Source organism: Phalangium opilio, unplaced genomic scaffold (assembly GCF_054372755.1).
Source record: "Phalangium opilio isolate 3A_F unplaced genomic scaffold, DU_Popi_V2 ptg000054l_1, whole genome shotgun sequence".
Taxonomy (NCBI): domain Eukaryota; kingdom Metazoa; phylum Arthropoda; class Arachnida; order Opiliones; family Phalangiidae; genus Phalangium; species Phalangium opilio.
Genome location: NW_028324173.1, coordinates 6,336,763 through 6,357,481, shown reverse-complemented (window position 1 = coordinate 6,357,481; position 20,719 = coordinate 6,336,763). Strand labels below are relative to the sequence as shown.

Genomic DNA, 20,719 nt, shown 5'->3' with positions numbered 1-20,719 from the left:
GAAGTCAATGAAGATAAACAACAATATTTTGGAAAAGGCGTACTTTCGTACGCTCAAGATATAAACGCTGTAATCAAAATGCGCTAAAATGAGAAATGGCTATAATGGCAAACGCGTTTATGAAAAAGCCGTTTTGGACAATGCTGTTTTGATAACACGCCCAATCGATAACATACCAATTTCGACACCCCGAAACCACCGAAAGTGCGGTTCTACTTGAGCAGAAGACCGTGCTTCGGGGTTCTACTTGAGCAGAAGACCGACCAATAAATATATAGCATCAATAGACTAGATTTGAATCAGTTGAAACATACACAATAATGGGGCTAATTTAATCACCTTTGAAAGTAAAAAATCGATTTGTTGTACACCATGGGATTAGTCTCGCCAATTGTTAGTCTATGCACTATGAAATACCAAACTGATTCCATTCACGTCAAAGAACCAATAGCGAAACTATGAAACTGCCTAGAAAGTCATTCTATAGATAGTTTATAGGCATGGAGGGTTCCATTTACACAAGGATGCCAGAGAGGACTACTTAGAGAGTAAAAACGCAGCCTATAGCCTCGCCTCCTTTTGTAGATGGATTGAATCCTCCATGCCTGTAAACTATCTAGAACGAGTCTTTGAAAATCTCTGAAAACCAATGCCTTTTTTTTGTGTGTGTGAAAATGTAACCAGAATTTGTAGGGATGGTTTTCATACGTGGAGGATTATACCATTTACACCAGGAGGTAAGGCCACCTGGAGTACAAAACTGCATGCTATTTTGTACTCAAGATAGCCTCACCCCCCTGGTGTAAATGGACTAATCCTCCACGTGTGAAAACTATCTATAGCTTAGGCGCTAAATTTATGGATTTTCGCCCATACAGAGTTAATAATTAACTATATAATTCAATGCAATTGCCACCAAAATTTATTCAAATTAAAAAAGTAAACGAAACAGTTTAAAAACTATGAATTTTCTTCTTCCGAAGAGCTGTCTGAATCCAGGTTGGTTCTTGAAAATGAAGAATTGATTGGATTGTCCTCGTTTGGAGGACATCTGGCCAACATTGCCCATATCTTGTTTACAAACCTGAAATTTATTTAAATACGATATATAAGCATGATCGGAAAGTCTAAATCAAGGGGTGGACCCTTCGGAAAAGCGTTCCAAAGTTATGTACTTACGAATAGGTTTTATTCTTGTAATTCTTTTTTCCTATTACTTTGTTGCAATGTTTCGCACTTTCAGTACTGTATAACGAGGTAAAAGTTCTACAAACATGCTCATTCCAATCCAGAACTGACAAAGCTTGCCTAAGCGGGTATGACTTTTTGTAGTGTATTCGTTTATCAATATACATCAATCCAGTATTGTTAAAGCTTTCCGTGTAATACGTGTCACGGCACTTCACGTAGTCTTCCGCGTTCACGAACAACGTTGTCTTTTTCAAAAAATTAATTAGTAGCCCTTTTGCTATTGGGGCTTTAATCATTACGGTGCTTGGAATGTAGTCAGTGTCTTTGCAATGGGATGCTTGATCACAATTGTTGTGGTCACCACTAAAATGTTCCACACAATTCATTATCAACGCTCTCAAGGTTTCCGCGCAAGAATTCGCATTATCAATGGCCCAATATATGTGATTCTTTACAGCCGCGACCTTATCTGTTAATTCTGGGTGCCAAGCAACCCCCTCCTGTTTCTTTGTGCCTTGGCCAATTTTTTTTATGTCCCTCGTTATGGCTTTTAGGGCGTGCCATCGGTCGTTGGTGCTAGTTGTACCCTGGTCCACCTTAGATTTAATAATTTTATTTACAGTCGTGTTTCGATCGTGAGCGTGGTCAATAACTATTACACCCTTATTATCAAATTCTTGATAAAGTTGAGTAGTTCCAACTGCTTCGTGCTTTTGGCTGGAAGTTTCAATATTTTTTGTCACGTGAACTATTCCAATGACTTTGTGGGTATTTTTTCCCAAAGCCACCACGTCACAGTTAAAAGAATTTTTCCGGCACGCGTGCCTCGCATCAGTTTCAATGGACACTCTCTTATAGCGCGAAGTATCCAGGTTCGGGTTGGCCTCTGGCTCTGTTAGAGCTTCTTCAAAAAGTGCCTCACTCAAGGAGTGCATTTTTAGGATATCGACTACAGCTTCCACTGAAGTAATCATTTTTTGAATCACATACTGATGAAAATTTCCAATTCTAGAGAAGATGCAAAATTTTCTGAATTGAATTTCAAGCATTCCGGAACATATATAAGACACGAACATCACCAAGTTGACTATATAGCTATTTCCGAGCTTCTTCGAAGTACAAAATTTAAATTTGTGATTTTCGTCACATTCACAAAAATACGTTTTTGCAAAGCCAGTGTTTTCCTTTCTGTTTATTGTTAATGAACCTTTACATGTTCTTCCGTGACGTTCCATATCTTGCAAAACCTTTAGAAAAGAAGTCTCGTCGCAACAAATTAGCTCCGGCATAGAGTCGAAAAATAGCCCTCCAGTTTTGGAAATTTCTTGCTCAAATGACGCATTTCTTTTGGTTGCGTCACTGTTACTCTCATTATAAAAGGACTGACTTTCGACATTCGTTGGAAAATCATTGTCCGATGCAATATTTGCAGTGTTCGCCAATTCGATTGAGTGGTTGATAGCGTTGATTGGAGGTTGCTTTCTAAAATTTAGAACCTTCTCCTTCTCTTGAATTAGAAAATACAGACCACCCTTTAATATCTGAGCCAATGTTGATCCTTTAAACTTTTTCTTGACATTGGATAGCTCTTCACTGAATTGGTTTTTTTCAGCCGCTGAGTCAAACACCAGGTTGATAACTTTTCTGATAGACGATTTCCTTTCATTTTCGTATAGTTTAGAGGTTCCATCTGCCATGATCTTTGAAACGCGGGCTACTTTCTTGCTTGGAGAATTTGTTACGTCTGTAAGCGTAGCCATCCTGTTTTCTTGGGAGTAACTATCAGTAGTTTCTGGACAGTTTCCCAACGGAAGAGGTCCCGGCACATAACACAAGTAACTGACTATCTTTACAAATATTTCCGTAACCGATAAGTTACGATTTTCGAATTTTGCAACGCAGTATTCTTTATCAAAATCATTTTTTTCCATTTCATATTTAAAATAAATAGAAATACTTTTACTAACGTCCAAACTAGCATATTCGTACGCGTAGAGTTTTTCCGATCCATTTGAAAGGCGTTTCTTTTGCATTTTCTTTGTCGATTCCATAGCTAAGCTGTGATCGCCCTACTGAATTATTTCGACCCAATATTCTCAATATCGGTACAAAATACGAATGAAATGGAAAAAAATTTAACCCTTCGCGCTTTTCTGTGACCCCCATCCCCGCCCCCGAGTAATTTTCCAGAGTTGGTGTCTTCATGGAAAATACCTCCCGGTGGGGGGGGTTCAAAGTAAAGCTGGTATTCATGAATAGTAGTAATACGCTGCGTTCGGCTCTCTCTCTCTCTTTGACATGTATTGTAGACGCTGTCTATGGCGCCTATGGTTTCTCTCTCTGAGTCTCACAGAGACAGGGACGGGCGCTTGGTGCCCTTTCTTGTAGAAAAATACGAACAAACAATTTAAAAAAGAAAAATAAGAAATTACCAAACCCTTAAAAAACCCCTAAAAAATAAATTTGCAAAGAAAACGGGTCAAAGGCCGAGCAAGAAAAAATTCAAGCTTATCTAAATAAAATCAACCTTTTTCTACCTTGCTCGACCTTCCCCAAAAAATACCCATACGTCATGGAAAATTCAGAATCCCAGTGACGATGGGCATTGAAAAAGCCCCCAAAAGCTTAAAAATACACCCCCTTTTTGTCACAAAGAAAGGATTAAAAAAAAAGAGACCTCACAAGAGTTTGATGCAAAGAAAATTGCCTAGGATAAGGCACTCGCTTTTAGGCTTCTTACCAGAGAAGTAGTAAAAAAAAATGAGTTCGAAAGTAAATAACATTACCCTCCAAGTTAATGAAGAGCAAGAGGAAGCCATCAAAAATCTTTTTAGTGAAAATGGATGGAATTACGGCGAAAGCTTAGGTATGTTTAATTTCATTTCCTAAAGTCTTAATTTTTCACACGGCTATTTGTCTCAGGGTCCAAATTCTCAAGAAAAAGAAAAGCGAATGGGGTACAGCAGCCTTCAAAAAACGCCATTTCTGCATTACCAGTCCCAAAACCTGAAATTCCAAATAATGGGGGGGATATCACCAACCCAGAATGTGAACACTGCTTCCAGACTCCGTGTATCACGTCACGTCAATTTCCCTGGTTAGGGACCGGACAGCAGCCCCATAGAAACAACACCGGCATCAGGAAAATTAAATATAAAAAATATTGGTCCTGCCTAACAAATATGAACGTATTCAGAGATCCAAGATATCTTGCGAGAAAGGTTGCCGGTGCTGAACACAATAGAGAATATTACATTACTCACCGAAGAGACGTAATGCCTAAATGTGTTGTGAAACATGTGCGATATTTGTATCCAAACATCCCAGGTGTACCCTATATGGACCACCGTTGGGAATAAGTTTCGTTTACTTTTTTAATTTGAATAAATTTTGGTGGCAATTGCATTGAATTATATAGTTAATTATTAACTCTGTATGGGCGAAAATCCATAAATTTAGCGCCTAAGCTATAGATAGTTTTCACACGTGGAGGATTAGTCCATTTACACCAGGGGGGTGAGGCTATCTTGAGTACAAAATAGCATGCAGTTTTGTACTCCAGGTGGCCTTACCTCCTGGTGTAAATGGTATAATCCTCCACGTATGAAAACCATCCCTAAAAATTCTGGTTACATTTTCACACACACAAAAAAAAGGCATTGGTTTTCAGAGATTTTCAAAGACTCGTTCTAGATAGTTTACAGGCATGGAGGATTCAATCCATCTACAAAAGGAGGCGAGGCTATAGGCTGCGTTTTTACTCTCTAAGTAGTCCTCTCTGGCATCCTTGTGTAAATGGAACCCTCCATGCCTATAAACTATCTATAGAATGACTTTCTAGGCAGTTTCATAGTTTCGCTATTGGTTCTTTGACGTGAATGGAATCAGTTTGGTATTTCATAGTGCATAGACTAACAATTGGCGAGACTAATCCCATGGTGTACAACAAATCGATTTTTTACTTTCAAAGGTGATTAAATTAGCCCCATTATTGTGTATGTTTCAACTGATTCAAATCTAGTCTATTGATGCTATATATTTATTGGTCGGTCTTCTGCTCAAGTAGAACCCCGAAGCACGGTCTTCTGCTCAAGTAGAACCGCACTTTCGGTGGTTTCGGGGTGTCGAAATTTGGGGCCAAAAATAGGGGCCGAAATATTTTTCGTGACGACAGTAGCACGGTCTTCTGCTCAAGCAGAACCCCGAAGCACGGTCTTCTGCTCAAGTAGAACCGTTTTTATTTTACGTCGCTCCGATCTCCATTGTTACTCGGTCACGGCAATTTTCTGCTCAAGGAGAACCCTTTAGCAGAAATGCCGGCCTTTAAGACCATTCTAAAAATACCGTCAGACGACGTTACTCGATGAGGCATGAGGGGATGATACCAGAGGTTTAAGCTACTTTCCTACACCTATGCTTACACTAATCAGTTTTTGACGCTATTTCTACATTAGTACAAATTCACTGAATTAATTCTCAACTTCTCCTTTTTATTTTATCAAGAAAGTTTGTACAAAGATATAGGCCTAGTCAGTTATGTTTATGTTTAAAGAACATTTTTTTTGGGAAGATAAGAAAATTAGTATCAATTCGTTTCTGCGATAGTTTTAGTACAAAATATGCTAGCAATACATAATTTTTAAATGTTATTTCAATACTTCAAAAACACTGTTTAGCAATCTCGACTTGATATTGTCATCAATTTCTTGGTACTCGACTGTCTTGAATACTTTTTGTTGATTAACAACCATGAACTTAAACCCAACTGTTTTTAAATCATCCAATTCGTACATCTCTGAGGTTTCAAGTACTCGACCAGCGTTATCCACATTAATATCTTCCATAATTCTATTAACACACATGTCTTTCAACTTGGATAATTGACAAAGATGGGCGGCTTCCAGTAACTTAAATTTATTTTCCCTAATATCGGGTGGTGTTTGTCCGGTGTAGATAAAGTGCAATAGATCTTTAACCACGCTGGCTTCAAACACATCAGTCCACTCGACGACGCTCGTACGTTGTTCTTTCATGTCCGATTGAAACATTGCCTTGAAATATTCGGATTCCGCTGCCAAGATTACTTTATGGCAAGGGAATTCTTGTTCTTTGGTTTTAATCACCATGTCTGTTAGGATTGAATTATCCAGCATCGCCTTCTGTGGTTCAATTGGTTTGCGTTTATTTTCATCGCACGAAGCAATGGTGAAGGAGATGTCGATATTTTGATGGTGGTAATTACCAAGGAAGTATACATTGTGGAAGTCAAATCTTTCGTAATTTGGTCGTGAAAGGAATCCCTTGTAGATTGTTAATTTCTCTTTGTTGTTGTAGATGTTTAATTTGCAAAAACATCTTTCGTATATAATATTTTCATATTGATTACGACCACTGAAATTCAAGTTATTATAACCACCATACTCTCTTGTCGAACAAGTAATTTCGCAGGGGTGATCTTCTTTGCCTTGTTGATCATACACTTTAATCTTTTCGATCCATTTTTTTTTTCCGAGCTTGTGTAGAATGTCTTTCGAAACGTTTGCTTGCGTATCTTGAAAACTCTTTCAGCTGTTTTTAGTTCCACGGACATATTTTTTTCTTAAAACCTAAATAATATGATAATAACAAATAAAATATTTTCTGAAGCATACATGACGAGCGTATTTATTTACGGCGAGCAAATTCAAATAAGTGCTCTACTTTTTAGAACCCGTTCATGGTTAAATTCGCTCGTTACCAAAGTCAACAGACTAAGCCTTATCTTCTCATGTTTTACTTTTTCCAACGTATATAGCAAGGAATAGAAACCCTACCTTTAGCTTTAAAAAGCCTTAATAAAATATATTGGATAAATTAATAAACGTTGTCAATGATAAATTTCGAGTCCACAAAGATGTACTGTACTCCGTAGTGTTTTCAACGAACTATTAACACAGAAAAATACTACTCTAAACTCTGGAATCTAGCTTTGAAAACAATAAAGAGAAAAGTGTTCTAGCGAACTGAAAAACGGTTAATAATGGAGCGGCCGTGGCGCTTTTCGAATTCACGCCGGGGCAAGTCTGGACTGGTCTTGAGGGGTTCTCTGCAGAGTCCTGCACGGGCCGGGCTCAAGCCCGGTCCGGCCCGAGCCGGGCTTTCCACTTTTGAAAATTGTATCGGGCCGGGCCGGGTCGGGCTTTTAAAATTTTGGAAACTAACGGGCCGGGCCGGGTCGGGCTTTTAAAATTTTGGAAATTAACGGGCCGGGCCGGGCCGGGCCGAACTTGATTATCATTTAATCCAAATTTCAAATGAAAGATAATTTAAATGAGTATAAGCTTCTAAGGACAAATGTAACGAACAATTATCAAAAGAAATGAAAAATACACGACGCTAAAGCGAATATAAATTCAAATCATTGATTTTATGTAAAAAAAAATATAAAAATTACAACTGCACTACGTGTAACGGGCCGGGCCGGGCCGGGCCTGTTTAATTCATGCAATATGTCGGGCCGGGCTGGGCCGGGCTTGGTTAATGCATGTAACAGGCCGGGCCGGACCGGGCCGAAAAACCAACTATGTACTCGGACTCGGGCCGGGTTTCGGGCTTATTCAAAATTCTAAAACCGGGCCGGGCTTGGGTCGGGCCTAAAAAACTCGGCCCGTGCAGGTCTCTGGTTCTCTGTTTCTGCCACGGAGCATCCGTGAGCTCACCTCTTCTATTTACAGGGAGAGGTATCTTCCTTCCCCTCTAATACTGTAAAAACGCTTAGGAAACGAAGACACTATTTTTTTCATAAAAGGGGCACATTTTTAACCCCTCCTCGGTTTTCGCTGGCAAAAAAAAGGAGCTTATGTAAACAACAAAGATGGCCGCCTTCACTCGTTCGTAGGAAGATATAAGCCTTGGACTTTTAAATGTTTAATTGTTAAATATTTAAATGGATTGTGATTCCAGTCAGTTAAGTTAGTTAAATGGCACGATTCACGGTATAAATCGTCCTTTAATGGCAAGGAATTAAAGTTTATACCGTTTACAAAACCAAGCCATAAATTGGAAAAAAATGCAAAAATGTCAAATTTGGATTGAATGATGTCGCAGATTAGACCACTTCGATATTTTAAGCATAAAACCAAACTCAATTGCAGAGCAGTGCTAATTAGCTGGCAACTAATTGAATTAGAATTAACAAATAGATAAATATTTATGATCCAATTAATTAATTCAATTAGAAATTAGGCATAGAAACTAATTAATTCAAATAGAAATTAGGCATAGAAACTAATTAATTCAATTGGAAATTAGGCATAGAAACTAATTAATTCAATTGCAAATTAGGCATAGAAACTAATTAATTCAATTAGAAATTAGGCATAGAAACTAATTAATTCAATTAGAAATTAGGCATAGAAACTAATTAATTCAATTAGAAATTAGGCATAGAAACTAATTAATTCAATAAGAAATTAGGCATAGAAACTAATTAATTCAATTAGAAATTAGGCATAGAAACTAATTAATTCAATAAGAAATTAGGCATAGAAACTAATTAATTCAATAAGAAATTAGGCATAGAAACTAATTAATTCAATTAGAAATTAGGCAGAGAAACAAATTAATTCAATTAGAAATTAGGCATAGAAACTAATTAATTCAATAATAAATTAGGCATAGAAACTAATTAATTCAATTACAAATTAGGCATAGAAACTAATTAATTTAGTAAGAAATTATGCATAGAAACTAATTAATTCAATTAGAAATTAGGCATAGAAACTAATTAATTCAATAAGAAATTAGGCATAGAAACTAATTAATTCAATAAGAAATTAGGCATAGAAACTAATTAATTCAATTAGAAATTAGGCATAGAAACTAATTAATTCAGTTAGAAATTAGGCATTTATTTTTCCAACTAATTAATAAAAATTATAAATTTCTAATTAATTGCCTGTCTAATTCAGGTAAAAATGAAACCATAAGTAAGAAATAACAATATAAAAGTACCCATGGATTTCCTACTCCGCCTTTGACAATGTCTAAGATAAGAAACTAAATAACAAAGACACTGCATAGTCTTCGTGGATAAGATACTAGCTTAATATATTCGTTAAATGTTGTTGAAATACTTTAAAAAGACTGCTTAGAATTCTCAACTTGATATTGACATCAATTTCTTGGTAAGCGGCCGTCACTAATACTTGATTATTAGCAGTCACGAACTTCAAAGCAACAGTCTTCAAATCATCCAATTCGTAAATCTCCGAGGTTTCAAGTACACGACCAGCGTTGGCCACATCAATATCTTCCCCAATTTGTTTGGCACATAGGTCTTTCAACTTGGATAATTGACAAAGATGGGCGGCTTCCAGTAACTTGAATTTATTTTGGATAATGTTGGGTGGTTTTTGCCCGGTGTAGAAAAAGTGCAGTAAATCCTTGACCACGCTTGCATCATAATTCCACTCGACGACGCTCGTCCGACGCTCTCGCATGTCCGTTTGAAACATGACCCGGAAATATTCGGATTCCGCTGCCAAGAATACTTTGTGCACAGTATGGGAATTCTTGTTCTTTAGTCTTTATTACCATATCTGTTAGGATTTCTTGGTCCAGCATGGCCTTTTGTGGCTCGACTGGTTTGCGTTTGTTTTCGTCGCAGGAAGCAACGGTGAAGGAGGTGTCCATCCAACTCTGGAAATTATCTTCATCACCAAGATAGTATATATCGGTGAAATCGAAATTTCCGAAATTTGGTTTTCTTGCGGTTTCCTTGCGGATCGTTAATTTCCGGTTCTCGTTAGTGTAAAGGTTCAATTTGCAAAAAGGTCTTTCGTACTTAATATTTTCATTTTGATTACCACCTCCCAAACTGAAAAAATACATGACATCATTTAGTACTGCACAAGTAATTTCCCAGATGTGATCTTCTTCTCCTTGTTCATCATAAGCTTTAATCTTCACGACCCATTTCCTATTCAAATATCTTCTCTTATCCCGAAACGTTTGTTTTCGTATCTTGAAAACTCTTTCAGCTGGTTTTACTACCACGGACTTATCTTAGTCTTAAAACTTAAGACAAATAGATTTTAAATAAAATTTTCTGAACTGTAGAATGCGAGCGTAATTATTTACAGCAATCTACTTCACTTTTTACAAATCGCTGAGGTTCAATGTGAAATTGCATCTGACGTGACCCTACAGTCACTGGAGCACTGCAGTTCTAAGTCCAAATAGAAAGATACGGCTCTGTTCGATCTTTGGATGGCTTGAATAAACATTTCGTTACTCAAACTAATAAAAACTGTTTTTGTGGACAAAGACTAGAAAAAGTAAAAGATAAGGGAACCAATTGGAATGACTGAAGTACAGTAATTAAACATTTTAAGTGCAGAGATATGATTATAAAATATCAATTATTCGAAAACATTCCTATCTTCGATTTTATTTTTCATCAAAATTCCATTTTCTCTAAATATTCCGGGTAAAACAACGTAAAACCATGAAGAAATATACTTAAACTTAATTGTTGTTAATTAATAACGCTATCTTTACACAAGGACAAATTCACTCAAAAAACACTACATTATTTACTTCTAAACATCAAGGATTAATGGTTGTTCAACGTTACTTGAATACTTCAAAAAACTGTTTAGCAATCTCGACATGATAGTGACATCAATTCCTTGGTAGGCGGCCGTCTCGGATACTTGTTGGTAATTAGCAACCACGAACTTAAACAATAATAATAATAATAATAATAATTTTTATTTCCCAATATATAAATTGGAGGCCAACAAGAAAAGGAGTAACTCCCAGTACAGAGCTTGTTGACCCAGACAAATACAAAAAAAAGAAAAAAAAAATACACAAATTAAATTAAAACAAAGAAAATTATAAAAACCAATAGTCATGTAAAACCATAGTTAAATAGATGAAATCGAAGAGGAATAAAAATAATTATAATATACAATAATTATAATATACAATCGTCATTTGAAAATTTTTGATACAATTTAAATTTGAAACAGGCTAGCGTATTACTACACCTTATGTCAATTGGGAGAGAATTCCAATCCCTAACGACACGAAAAAAAAATGAATGAAAAAGTGCATCACATCTAGCTTTACCAATGGCAAATGTCAAAATTTCATGCCTTTCATTAATAATGACATAATCTAGTAAAGGAAAGGTATAATGACAGTAGATTACCCGGTATAAAAAGACGAGACTAGAAAACTGTCTTAGTGCATACATAGGTAAAAAATTCAGTGTCTTTAAACGATCACCATATTGTACTCTATTGCAATTTTGCGCATTATTAAACCATGAGCTGGTTCAATTGATAAGAAGTAAAATGTCTTAAAATCCGTTCAACACTGTCAATATCCTTTCGTAAATGAGGAGACCATACCACAGACCCATATTCCAAAACAGGAATTACCAGAGCCTTATACGCTATAATAGCTGCTTTTGAAGGACCAAAAGTTCTATTAATTAAACCAGTCAAGCGCCTGGCTTTAGAGGTAATATATAAGACATGGTCAGCCCATTTTAAATCACTTGAAATAAAAATCCCAAGTAACTTACATTTAAAGACCCGAGGCAAGATTTGATTAGATACACAATAATCAACATTAAATACATTGCGACGTCTAGTTAAAATGATATATGATATATGATAATGATTTCGATACATTTAGAGACAAGAGATTTCTAATTCCCCAGTCAACGATTAAATTTGCATCTCTCTGAAGTAACACAGTGTCCGACATAGAGCGCACAGCTCGAGAGAGAAAGGAATCATCAGCGTATTGCCAAAGGTTAGTATCAGGGGAAATACCAAGGTGAAGATCATGGGCGTACAGAATAAACAGTAAAGGACCCAATATTGATCCCTGGGGTACGCCAGAGGTAACAGGTTGATAACCCGAAAACTCACCTTGAAAGACAACTCTCTGTTCACGATTCCTTAAGAAATCAGCAACCCAAGCTAGGATAGGACCGCGAATACCCACACCATAAAGCTTAAAATTGAGGCGATCATGAGGAACAACTACTTTCAAATCATCTAATTCGTAAATCAATATCAAGTACATAACCAGCGTTGGAAACATCAATATCTTCCTCAATTCTGTTGGCACACCTATCTCTCAACGTGGACAACTAGCAAAGATGGGCGGCTTCCAGTAATTCGAATTTATTTTGCTAAATATTGGGTGGTGTTTGACCGATGTAGAAAAAGTGCAATAAATCCTTGACCACGCTGGCTTCAAGTAGATCAGTCCACTCTACGACGCTCGTCCGTTTTTCTTTCATGTCGGATTGAAACATGGTCCGGAAATATTCGGACTCCGCTGCCAAGATTACTTTGTGGCAAGGGAATTTTTGTTCTTTAGTTTTGATCACCATGTCTGTTAGGATAGCATGGTCCAGCATCTCCTTGTGTGGTTTATGTTTATTTTCTCCGCTCAAAGCAATGGTGACCGAGATATCGATCTGGTAATAATATTGAGGACCAAGACAGTATACATCGGTAAAGTTGAAATCTCCGAAATTGGGTTTACTTGTGGTTTCCTTGCGGATCGTTAACTTCCGGTTGTCGTTAGTGTAAACGTTAACTTTGCAAAAACATCGTTCGTATTTAATATTTTTTTTATTACCACCTCTCAAACTCAAAAAATATTTGTCATAACACATCTGTACCGAACAAGTAATTTCCCAGATGTGATCTTCTTCTCCTTGTTCATCATACGATTTAATTTTCACGACCAATCTACTATCCACAGGTCTTTTCTTATCCCGAAACGTTTGTTTTCGTATCGTGAAAACTCTTTCAGCTGGTTTTACTTCCACAGACATAACTTAGTGACTTAGTCTTAAAACTTGAGACAAGCAGACTTAAAATAAAATTTTCTGAACTATAGAATGCGAGCGTAATTATTTACAGCAAACTACGGCACTTTTTACAAACCGTTGAAGTTCAATGTGAAATTGCATCTCACGCGACTGTACAGGTATTCACGTCGACAGATTTGATAAAACCTTATCTTATATTGGTTTAACTTTTTTTTCCAGTAATATAATTTATGGAATAGACAAGCGCTTTTTTATTGCTTGATTAAACCGAAATTATTTTTTTTGGTTAATAAGGGTCACCATAACCAAGAATTAATTTACTATAAGAATGCCTAAGTCACTAAATTTTACGCTTCTACTCATACGCCGGTAGAGAATAGGAGGGCATTATAGGGAAAGGACCCCCTTCTGCGACCCCCCTGCGACCCCCATTTCTATTTCAGGGAAACCCCCCTCCTCCCCCTCCCCCATTGTCGTACTTGAGGGAAACGGAACATTTTCTGCGACCCCCATTTCATCCCCTATTGCTACTATAGGGAAAATATATTTCAGAGGTGAAAATCTTTTTCGGTTTATAGGGAAAGATATTTTTTCATCGCTAGATGGGGGTATGGTCAACCTTATTTGAGGGAAAAAAGGATTTCCTTCGAGTCGAGCCTCTTTAAGCTTAGATTTGTTCTTTTCGGATCTTACTTAAAAGGGTATGTTGTAGTAGGAAACAAGATGACCAAGACCCAAATATTAGTTTTTAAAAATTTTCATAAAAATTTTCAGACATGAATAAAGTTTCAAAAATTTATTACCGCAAATCAATAACTAACACTTTCCGACCATTTCGGAGCCGAAACTGATGCAGACGACAGCTTAAAAGGTCATGATCTCGATCTGTCCCACCAAGAAGGAATTTACTATAAGAAGGCCTACAAAGGCGTCCGGTAGGCGCGTGATTGTCGACAAAACCCCCTCATGGGTGGGGGAGGCTGGAAACCAAGGCGGGACTTAATATTTTATCTTATACTCTATATTTTCTACCATCTATCTCTTTTACCTTTTCGTTAAGCCTTGGTTTGGTTTTTGGAACTCACGACATCATAAGTATATTACACTTGATTCGATTTAGAAACAATTAAAGAACGATTTTCACGTAGAGACACGTATTCTAATTCTATTAAGTTAGGTTCAAAACCTTTAACTAACTTGTTAATGACAATTAAAAACCATTTCCTAACCGTTTCAGCACCGCTGGCAGCCTCCATTTTCTGTTTACTTTGCTCGAGGTTTTTTTTTCTCTATTCGGATTTCGGAATACGTCAATCGTGTCTGTATAACCTATCCCCACGGGATCCAATAGAAAAGCGCAGAGCAATGACGGACATGAAAGGTGTGGGGCTTACTTGTCCTTCAACACCGGCAGAGAATAGGAGGGCATTATATGGAAAGGACCCCCTTCTGCGACCCCCCCTGCGACCCCCATTTCTATTTCAGGGAAACCCCCCCTCCTCCCCCTCCCCCATTGTCGTACTTGAGGGAAACGGAACATTTTCTGCGACCCCCATTTCATCCCCTATTGCTACTATAGGGAAAATATATTTCAGAGGTGAAAATCTTTTTCGGTTTATAGGGAAAGATATTTTTTCATCGCTAGATGGGGGTATGGTCAACCTTATTTGAGGGAAAAAAGGATTTCCTTCGAGTCGAGCCTCTTTAAGCTTAGATTTTTTCTATTCGGATCTTACTTAAAAGGGTATGTTGTAGTAGGAAACAAGATGACCAAGACCCAAATATTAGTTTTTAAAAATTTTCATGAAAATTTTCAGATATGAATAAAGTTTCAAAAATTTATTACCGCAAATTAATAACTAATGGTATAAGAGAGATGATAATAGTGTGAAACAAGTCGGGAAAACCAAAATATTACCTCTCCGTGTCGAGAAGATTATATAACCTTAAGTATCCAATGAAAACGTCGACCTTTTTGCCCTCATCCTTTCCCGCGCTTTGCGCTTCCGCATTTCATCCTTATTCTCAACATTATCTTCCTCCATTTTACATATAAAAATCAAATACTCACAAAAAGAAGCGGCAAAAACCTGCTGGCTCTTTACAACCACTTAATTTGACTTAATATCCAATTTCCAACAACAATAATATACCGGTAGTTTAATTGACAACCTAATAGCATCGAAATTCTCATTAAGAATGGCTCCCGCGGATAAAAAACGGCAATTTTCAACTAGGTGGGCGTTATCTCATAAGATTTGAAAAATATCATTTGTCTTTTTTACCAATGCCTAACCGTTTGGATTTTTTAAAGCAGTCTTAGCACCAAAACATATTTTTGAATGAGGATAAAAAAGGTCTGTCCTCTCGTAATTTTTTAAGCTTTTATCATGATTACTCTATACAACAGTAACAAGGAGTATAAACCCATTAGTGGAAGCAGTATTTTTTTCCCAAAACAATCTCGCTTATGTTTATGCAATGAATGAAATATATCACAATGCACGGGCCTTGATAGATATAGGAGGCAATGAAGGAAATATATCGCATGCACGGGCCTTGGTAGATATAGGAGGCAATGATAATCTCTCTCTTTGCACGAGAGGTTTATCTTTAATATTTAAATAAATATAATTATTTTTAATTACTTTAATCTTCAATAATTAACATTAATAATAGTTAAATCGTTTAAAATAAAGTTATACTTATTATCTTCTCAAACTTTGCTAATATTGACGTTTAAAGTGAAGGGTACCCCTCTTCCCGCTTTCTTCAAATTTTGGGGTATATATACGATTCGTTTCCATTATAATAGTAAGGAAAAACCGCAAATGCGAAAACCTTTGGTAGCGATCCTACCTTAGGGAGGCTAGACGTTTCTCGTAACCCTAGCTGATCGCCGCGTATATCCTAAAACCAAACGATGATAATGGAGTAGAAGCCAATGATACAGATTGGTGTCTATGTGGAATAGACGGAAGACCAGTGGATGGTGGTGTTAGAAGGCAGTGTAAGTGCAGACAGGTGTCAATTTGGGATTGACAAAGAACAGAAGATGGTGGTGATTAGAAGCCAGTATGTACAGACTGGTGTCCACGTGGAATGGACGAAGACCAGAAGATGGTGGTGATTAGCAGCCAGTAAGAACAGACTAGTGTCCGTGTGGTGTGGACAAAGACCAGAAGATTGGTGGTGTGAGAACTCAAGTAGAGGAGCCATTTCCGTGACTGTGAAAGCAGTTCGGAAATGGCGAACACGTTTGCTCCGATACGCAAACTGCGAACGCGGTCACGTGGGTGTAACAACGGACAGACAGACACACACACAGACAGACAGACACACAGACAGACACGGCCGTTACAGAACCTCTCCTGGACTACGTCACACGGAGAGGTAAAAAGTACCAATACAACTGAAATAATATTTAAATGTTACAAATATTTACTACTGATACAATAGGCATAATATAAACAACACATAACGTAAAAAAAGACATTTAATAAGATTTTTTTTAAATTTATGCAATCCTTTAAAATATAAGTTTTTCCAAAACTCTTTAAGCTTATATTTCTTTTTTACGGGTCTTATTTAAAAAGGTATATTGTAGTTGAAAAACAAGATGATCAAGACCCTAATATTAGTTTTCAAAAAAATTTATTATCATAAAATTTACATATCTTTTTCCAATTTAGTTTTAAAATGTTTTTGTTGGGAAATTATTTAGCTATAAAGATTAAATGGTTTTAAAGTACACGCGTAATTTTTCTTTCCTAAGGTTTCTTTAAATTTAATAGACCAAGAGCCAGTGGCCTGGATCTTACCTCATAAAGTACAAAAGGTCTGACTATTGGAATGTGTTTAGTTTTGATGCTCATTAATAGATCTGGCCGTCTTACGCGTCACAGCTGGGGCATTTGAGAGGGGCGGGGTCATGTTTGACCCTAATGAGGTATGATTTCTTACCTCATGAGGTACATGAATAAAAAAGGTGGCAAATGATAGAGCTGGAAATGGGGATTCCAAATATATGAAATCTGACGTCATCAAAGGGGGCCATCAATAAATCAGACGGAGGTTAAAATGGTCGAATGAGGTATGAATTCTTACCTCATGAGGTATATGTATGAATCTGGTGTTGTTTGATAGATCTGGTCGTGTTAAGTAACAGAATATAAAATCTGACTTGAAAATACGCGGCTAAGGTTTCATCTGACGGCCTGATTCTTGCGTCAGGCTATGAAAGCTTCGTGCCTCATAAAGCTAGATTCCCACTCGACCGAAAAAAAAACCGGCGCAAATCACGCAGCATACGGTAGAATTTTTAGCTTACGCCGTCGTCCGGCGAAAGACCGTTCACACTACGACTGAATTTTGAGTTTGAAAGATATATTTTTGGGTCACGTGACAGGTAAGAGTGGTTTCCATAACATTTATTTCGCACTCTGAATTGGTATCTCCGTCCCATTGTCGCTTAGATCGTACAAGAGATATTATCTAACCTCCTCAATAAAGACTTCCTTATTAACATCTTACCTCTATTTACTTCCATTAGTTGAATTTTTCTTCCTTCGTGGCATGTTTCCGACAAAAAAAACATGGCGGCTATCAATCTATATAGCGTATGCGTGCGCTCTTGAAATTTATGACGCAGTCTGTGGGATAATATCATTGCCTGAGACACCGGCGTAACACCGAACACTACCGAAAAATAGAAAACAACTTACGCCCGGCCGAGCGGAAATTCCGTCGGGCTCGGCCTAAAGATTTTTTGGTCGAACCCCTTACTGCCTGGTTTTCGTCGTGTTTTCCGTCGAGTGGAAATCTTGCTTAAAGTCAGCAGGTGTTATATTGTAAAAGCAGCCCCACTAATGTCAAGTATGTTAAACTTAACTTGTTTGAGCGAGTTGCCTCTGATTCTGAGGAGGTAATGTGGTAAAATATTTGGAACTGTGATATAGAGATGAACTTTAATCGGCATCATTTAATAATAGAGCTATTTCAATTCGGGGGGTAAGGAGAGTTTTTGAGGCAGGGTTTCGCCAGTCCCCGCACGCTGCGCACAGGTGCCTTATTGTGCGCAAACTTAAGCATAGTTCTACCACGGCCGCACGGAGGGAGGGTGAAAACCGGCTCCGTTTATTGGCAGGCCCAACTGTGACGTTTCCCCCTTCAACTGATATAGCTCTACACAGGTCCATTTTATTTCAAACTCATTCAATGAATCCTTCTAACGTTCACGTATTATTTAATGCAAAGAGAGATACAAAAATGTTACGTTTTAAACGTCATCTGGTTCATCACCCGAATCAGTCTGATAATGAATATTTACGGTTTTATCGTCATAGTCATGAGGTTTATTTTCTGGTGTTTCTTCTAAAGAGTTAGAAACTAGGTCACCATTCAGTTAATAGGCATTTCCGAAATAAACCAAAGGAGTCCTGGGTAAAAGGTCCGACAGCAGTTAGTTAGAGTCAGTTCCGTTCTAGCAGCAGCCAGTCACACCAAATTTACTCTCACAGTCGCCTTGCGTGGCGTAGCATGGTTTTCACTTGACCGAAAAAATCGACTTTGCAGCTGGACGTCAAACGTCAGATTTGTTTTTCACGTTGTCGCCCAGCGTTATAACGTTTTCACTTAGCGTGGTTCCCGCAAATAATGAAACCAAGGCTTACCAGATAAACTGAACATTACACCAATTGCGGCCCATCTATTTTCTTTCTTTTCTGTAATCTTTGTGTCTAATATCATAAATATATGGATGGTTACTAACCTCTTCAATAAAACTTTCAGCATTGAACTTCGGCATTCTCTGGGATTTGTACTAGTAACCGACTCGATTAGGAACGAAATAAATAAAAACATTTCGGACCGCGGACGTCTTTTTCCGAACACGTGTGGTTGAAAATGACGTCAAGACTCAAGCTTATTGCTGATTGACTCGCGCAGAGCGTTAACGTTGAACGCGACCGAAAAAATAGAAAGCTAATATCGCCACACTCAACGTAATTTCTGTCCAGCGTAACCATGTTTTTATTCGGTTGTCGCTTGACGTCGGGCGAAGAGTCGTGATTTACGCCAAGTGAAAATCATGCTGTACTTTTATTGGCCGCTTTCTAGGGTTTAAGATCGTAATAGTATTTTTGTACTTTCGTTTGCTTCAAAAACTCTCCTTACCCCCCGAATTGAAATAGCTTTATTTAGAAACGATGCCGATTTAAGTTCATCTCATTTATCAGAGTCCCAAATATTTTACCACATTTCCTCGTTAGAATCAGAGGCAACTCGCTCAAACAAGTTAAGTTTAATATACTTGACATCAGTGGGGCTGCTTTTACAATATAACCCCTGCTACATTTAAGCTAGATTCCCACTCGACGGAAAACACGACGGAAACCCGGCAGAAAGGGGTTCGACCGAAAAATCATTACGCCGAGTCCGACGGAATTTCAGCTCGGCCGGGAGTAAGTTGTGTTGTATTTTTTGGTCGTGTTCGACGTTACGCCGGTGTCTCAGGCAATGAAATTAACCCACTGACTACGACATAAATTTCAAGAACGCACGCATACGCGAGATCGATTGATAGCCAACCATTATTTTGACCAAGGCTTATCGGAAACATGCCACCAAGAAATAAAAATGAAACTAATGGAAGGAAAAAGAGATTAGAAGTTAATAAGGAAGACTTTATCGAGGAGGTTAGAAAATATCCCTTCTTGTACGATCTAAGCGACAATGGGACAAAGATACCAATTCAGAGTGCGAAGTAGATGTTTTGAAAGTCACTCAAATCTGTCACGTGAACCAAAAAAAAAACTACCGCCAAACTCCAAATTCAGTCGTAGTGTGAACGGTCTACAGCCAGACGCCGGCGTAAGTTAAAATTTCTACCGTCAGCTGTGTGATTTCCGCCGATTTATGAGGCACGAAGTTGTCATAGTCTGACGCAAGAATCAGGCCGTCAGTTTAAACCTTAGCCGCGTATTTTCCAGTCAGATTTTATATTCTGTTATTTAGCACGACCAGATCTATCAAACAACACCGGATTCATACATGTACCTCATAAGGTAAGAATTCATACCTCATTCGACCATTTTAACCCCCGTCTGATTTAAAGTACACGTACAATTTTTATTTTCTAGGTTTTCTTTAAATTTATGAATGATTTCCGTAGGCGTAATATAATTCATAATATAATTTAATAATTCATCGAATTTTTCGTAGAATGATTCGAGAATACGTATGTACGGTTCGTCTTTGAATAAATATTTGTTAAGTTTGAAAAGAATATCGTATACAGTTTCAACCATATATTGAATAGATGAAGTATTAGACTTTAAAAGTTCTAAATGTTTCGTTATTTTAAGTATTTGTCTGTTTAAAGTTAGGACTTCTTTCGGGAATATTTTAAAATTAAAATCTTCGACGTCTTGAAAAGTAAAAATTAAACCGTCAAAAGACGCGTGAATTTTAATATAACTCTGATCTGTCTTATCCTCTAAAATGGAAAATTCTTTAGTGTTTTTACCAGGATTCGAAGTTACTAACTGATATATATCAGACCATTTTTCCATAAAATGTTTCCAGGTTTCGAGGTTTCGAGAGGTAGAGAAAATCCTTTAAGATGAGTTTTTCTTCTAAGAAAAATTTCAATTTCCATATCATAGACGAGACCGAATGTAAGAT

At 37.4% G+C, this 20,719-nt stretch overlaps 2 protein-coding genes and 2 long non-coding RNA genes across 5 annotated transcripts; 1 reads left to right on the top strand and 3 right to left on the bottom strand.

The window, feature by feature from the left end:
- Nucleotides 1-899: 899 nt before the first annotated feature.
- LOC149672208 (uncharacterized) lies at nucleotides 900-1,304 on the bottom strand. The gene is made up of 2 exons (XR_016367179.1): nucleotides 1,180-1,304; nucleotides 900-1,084 (listed from the first exon to the last, which is right to left on the bottom strand). It is a non-coding gene; the product is annotated as an uncharacterized LOC149672208 (long non-coding RNA).
- Nucleotides 1,305-1,308: 4 nt separating this feature from the next.
- On the bottom strand, nucleotides 1,309-3,350 carry LOC149672207 (uncharacterized). The gene is made up of 3 exons (XM_089840417.1): nucleotides 2,266-3,350; nucleotides 1,376-2,199; nucleotides 1,309-1,322 (listed from the first exon to the last, which is right to left on the bottom strand). Exons 1-3 carry the CDS (start codon nucleotides 3,240-3,242, stop codon nucleotides 1,309-1,311), a joined length of 1,815 nt encoding a protein of 604 aa, XP_089696543.1. The 5' UTR covers nucleotides 3,243-3,350.
- A 523-nt stretch (nucleotides 3,351-3,873) lies between these two features.
- On the top strand, nucleotides 3,874-4,601 carry LOC149672206 (uncharacterized). The gene is made up of 2 exons (XR_016367178.1): nucleotides 3,874-4,057; nucleotides 4,114-4,601. It is a non-coding gene; the product is annotated as an uncharacterized LOC149672206 (long non-coding RNA).
- Nucleotides 4,602-5,520: 919 nt separating this feature from the next.
- Nucleotides 5,521-7,237, bottom strand: LOC149672205 (speckle-type POZ protein-like). 2 transcript variants are annotated; one of them, XM_089840411.1, is made up of 2 exons: nucleotides 7,005-7,237; nucleotides 5,521-6,797 (listed from the first exon to the last, which is right to left on the bottom strand). In XM_089840411.1, exon 2 carries the CDS (start codon nucleotides 6,342-6,344, stop codon nucleotides 5,838-5,840), a length of 507 nt encoding a protein of 168 aa, XP_089696537.1. In that variant the 5' UTR covers nucleotides 6,345-6,797; nucleotides 7,005-7,237; the 3' UTR covers nucleotides 5,521-5,837. The 2 variants fall into 2 exon arrangements, with proteins under 2 accessions (XP_089696537.1, XP_089696538.1); XM_089840412.1 differs by lacking the exon at nucleotides 7,005-7,237 and adding an exon at nucleotides 6,892-6,976.
- Between the last annotated feature and the right edge of the window lie 13,482 nt (nucleotides 7,238-20,719).

Bases quoted from the DNA above. Each gene is read 5' to 3' on its own strand.
- LOC149672207 (XM_089840417.1), bottom strand. From the start codon at position 3,242: ATGGAATCGACAAAGAAAATGCAAAAGAAACGCCTTTCAAATGGATCG. The intron at 2,200-2,265 runs GTTCGTGTCTTA...CATCTTCTCTAG, and splicing joins TATATAGTCAACTTGGTGAT to AATTGGAAATTTTCATCAGT.
- LOC149672205 (XM_089840411.1), bottom strand. From the start codon at position 6,344: ATGCTGGATAATTCAATCCTAACAGACATGGTGATTAAAACCAAAGAA.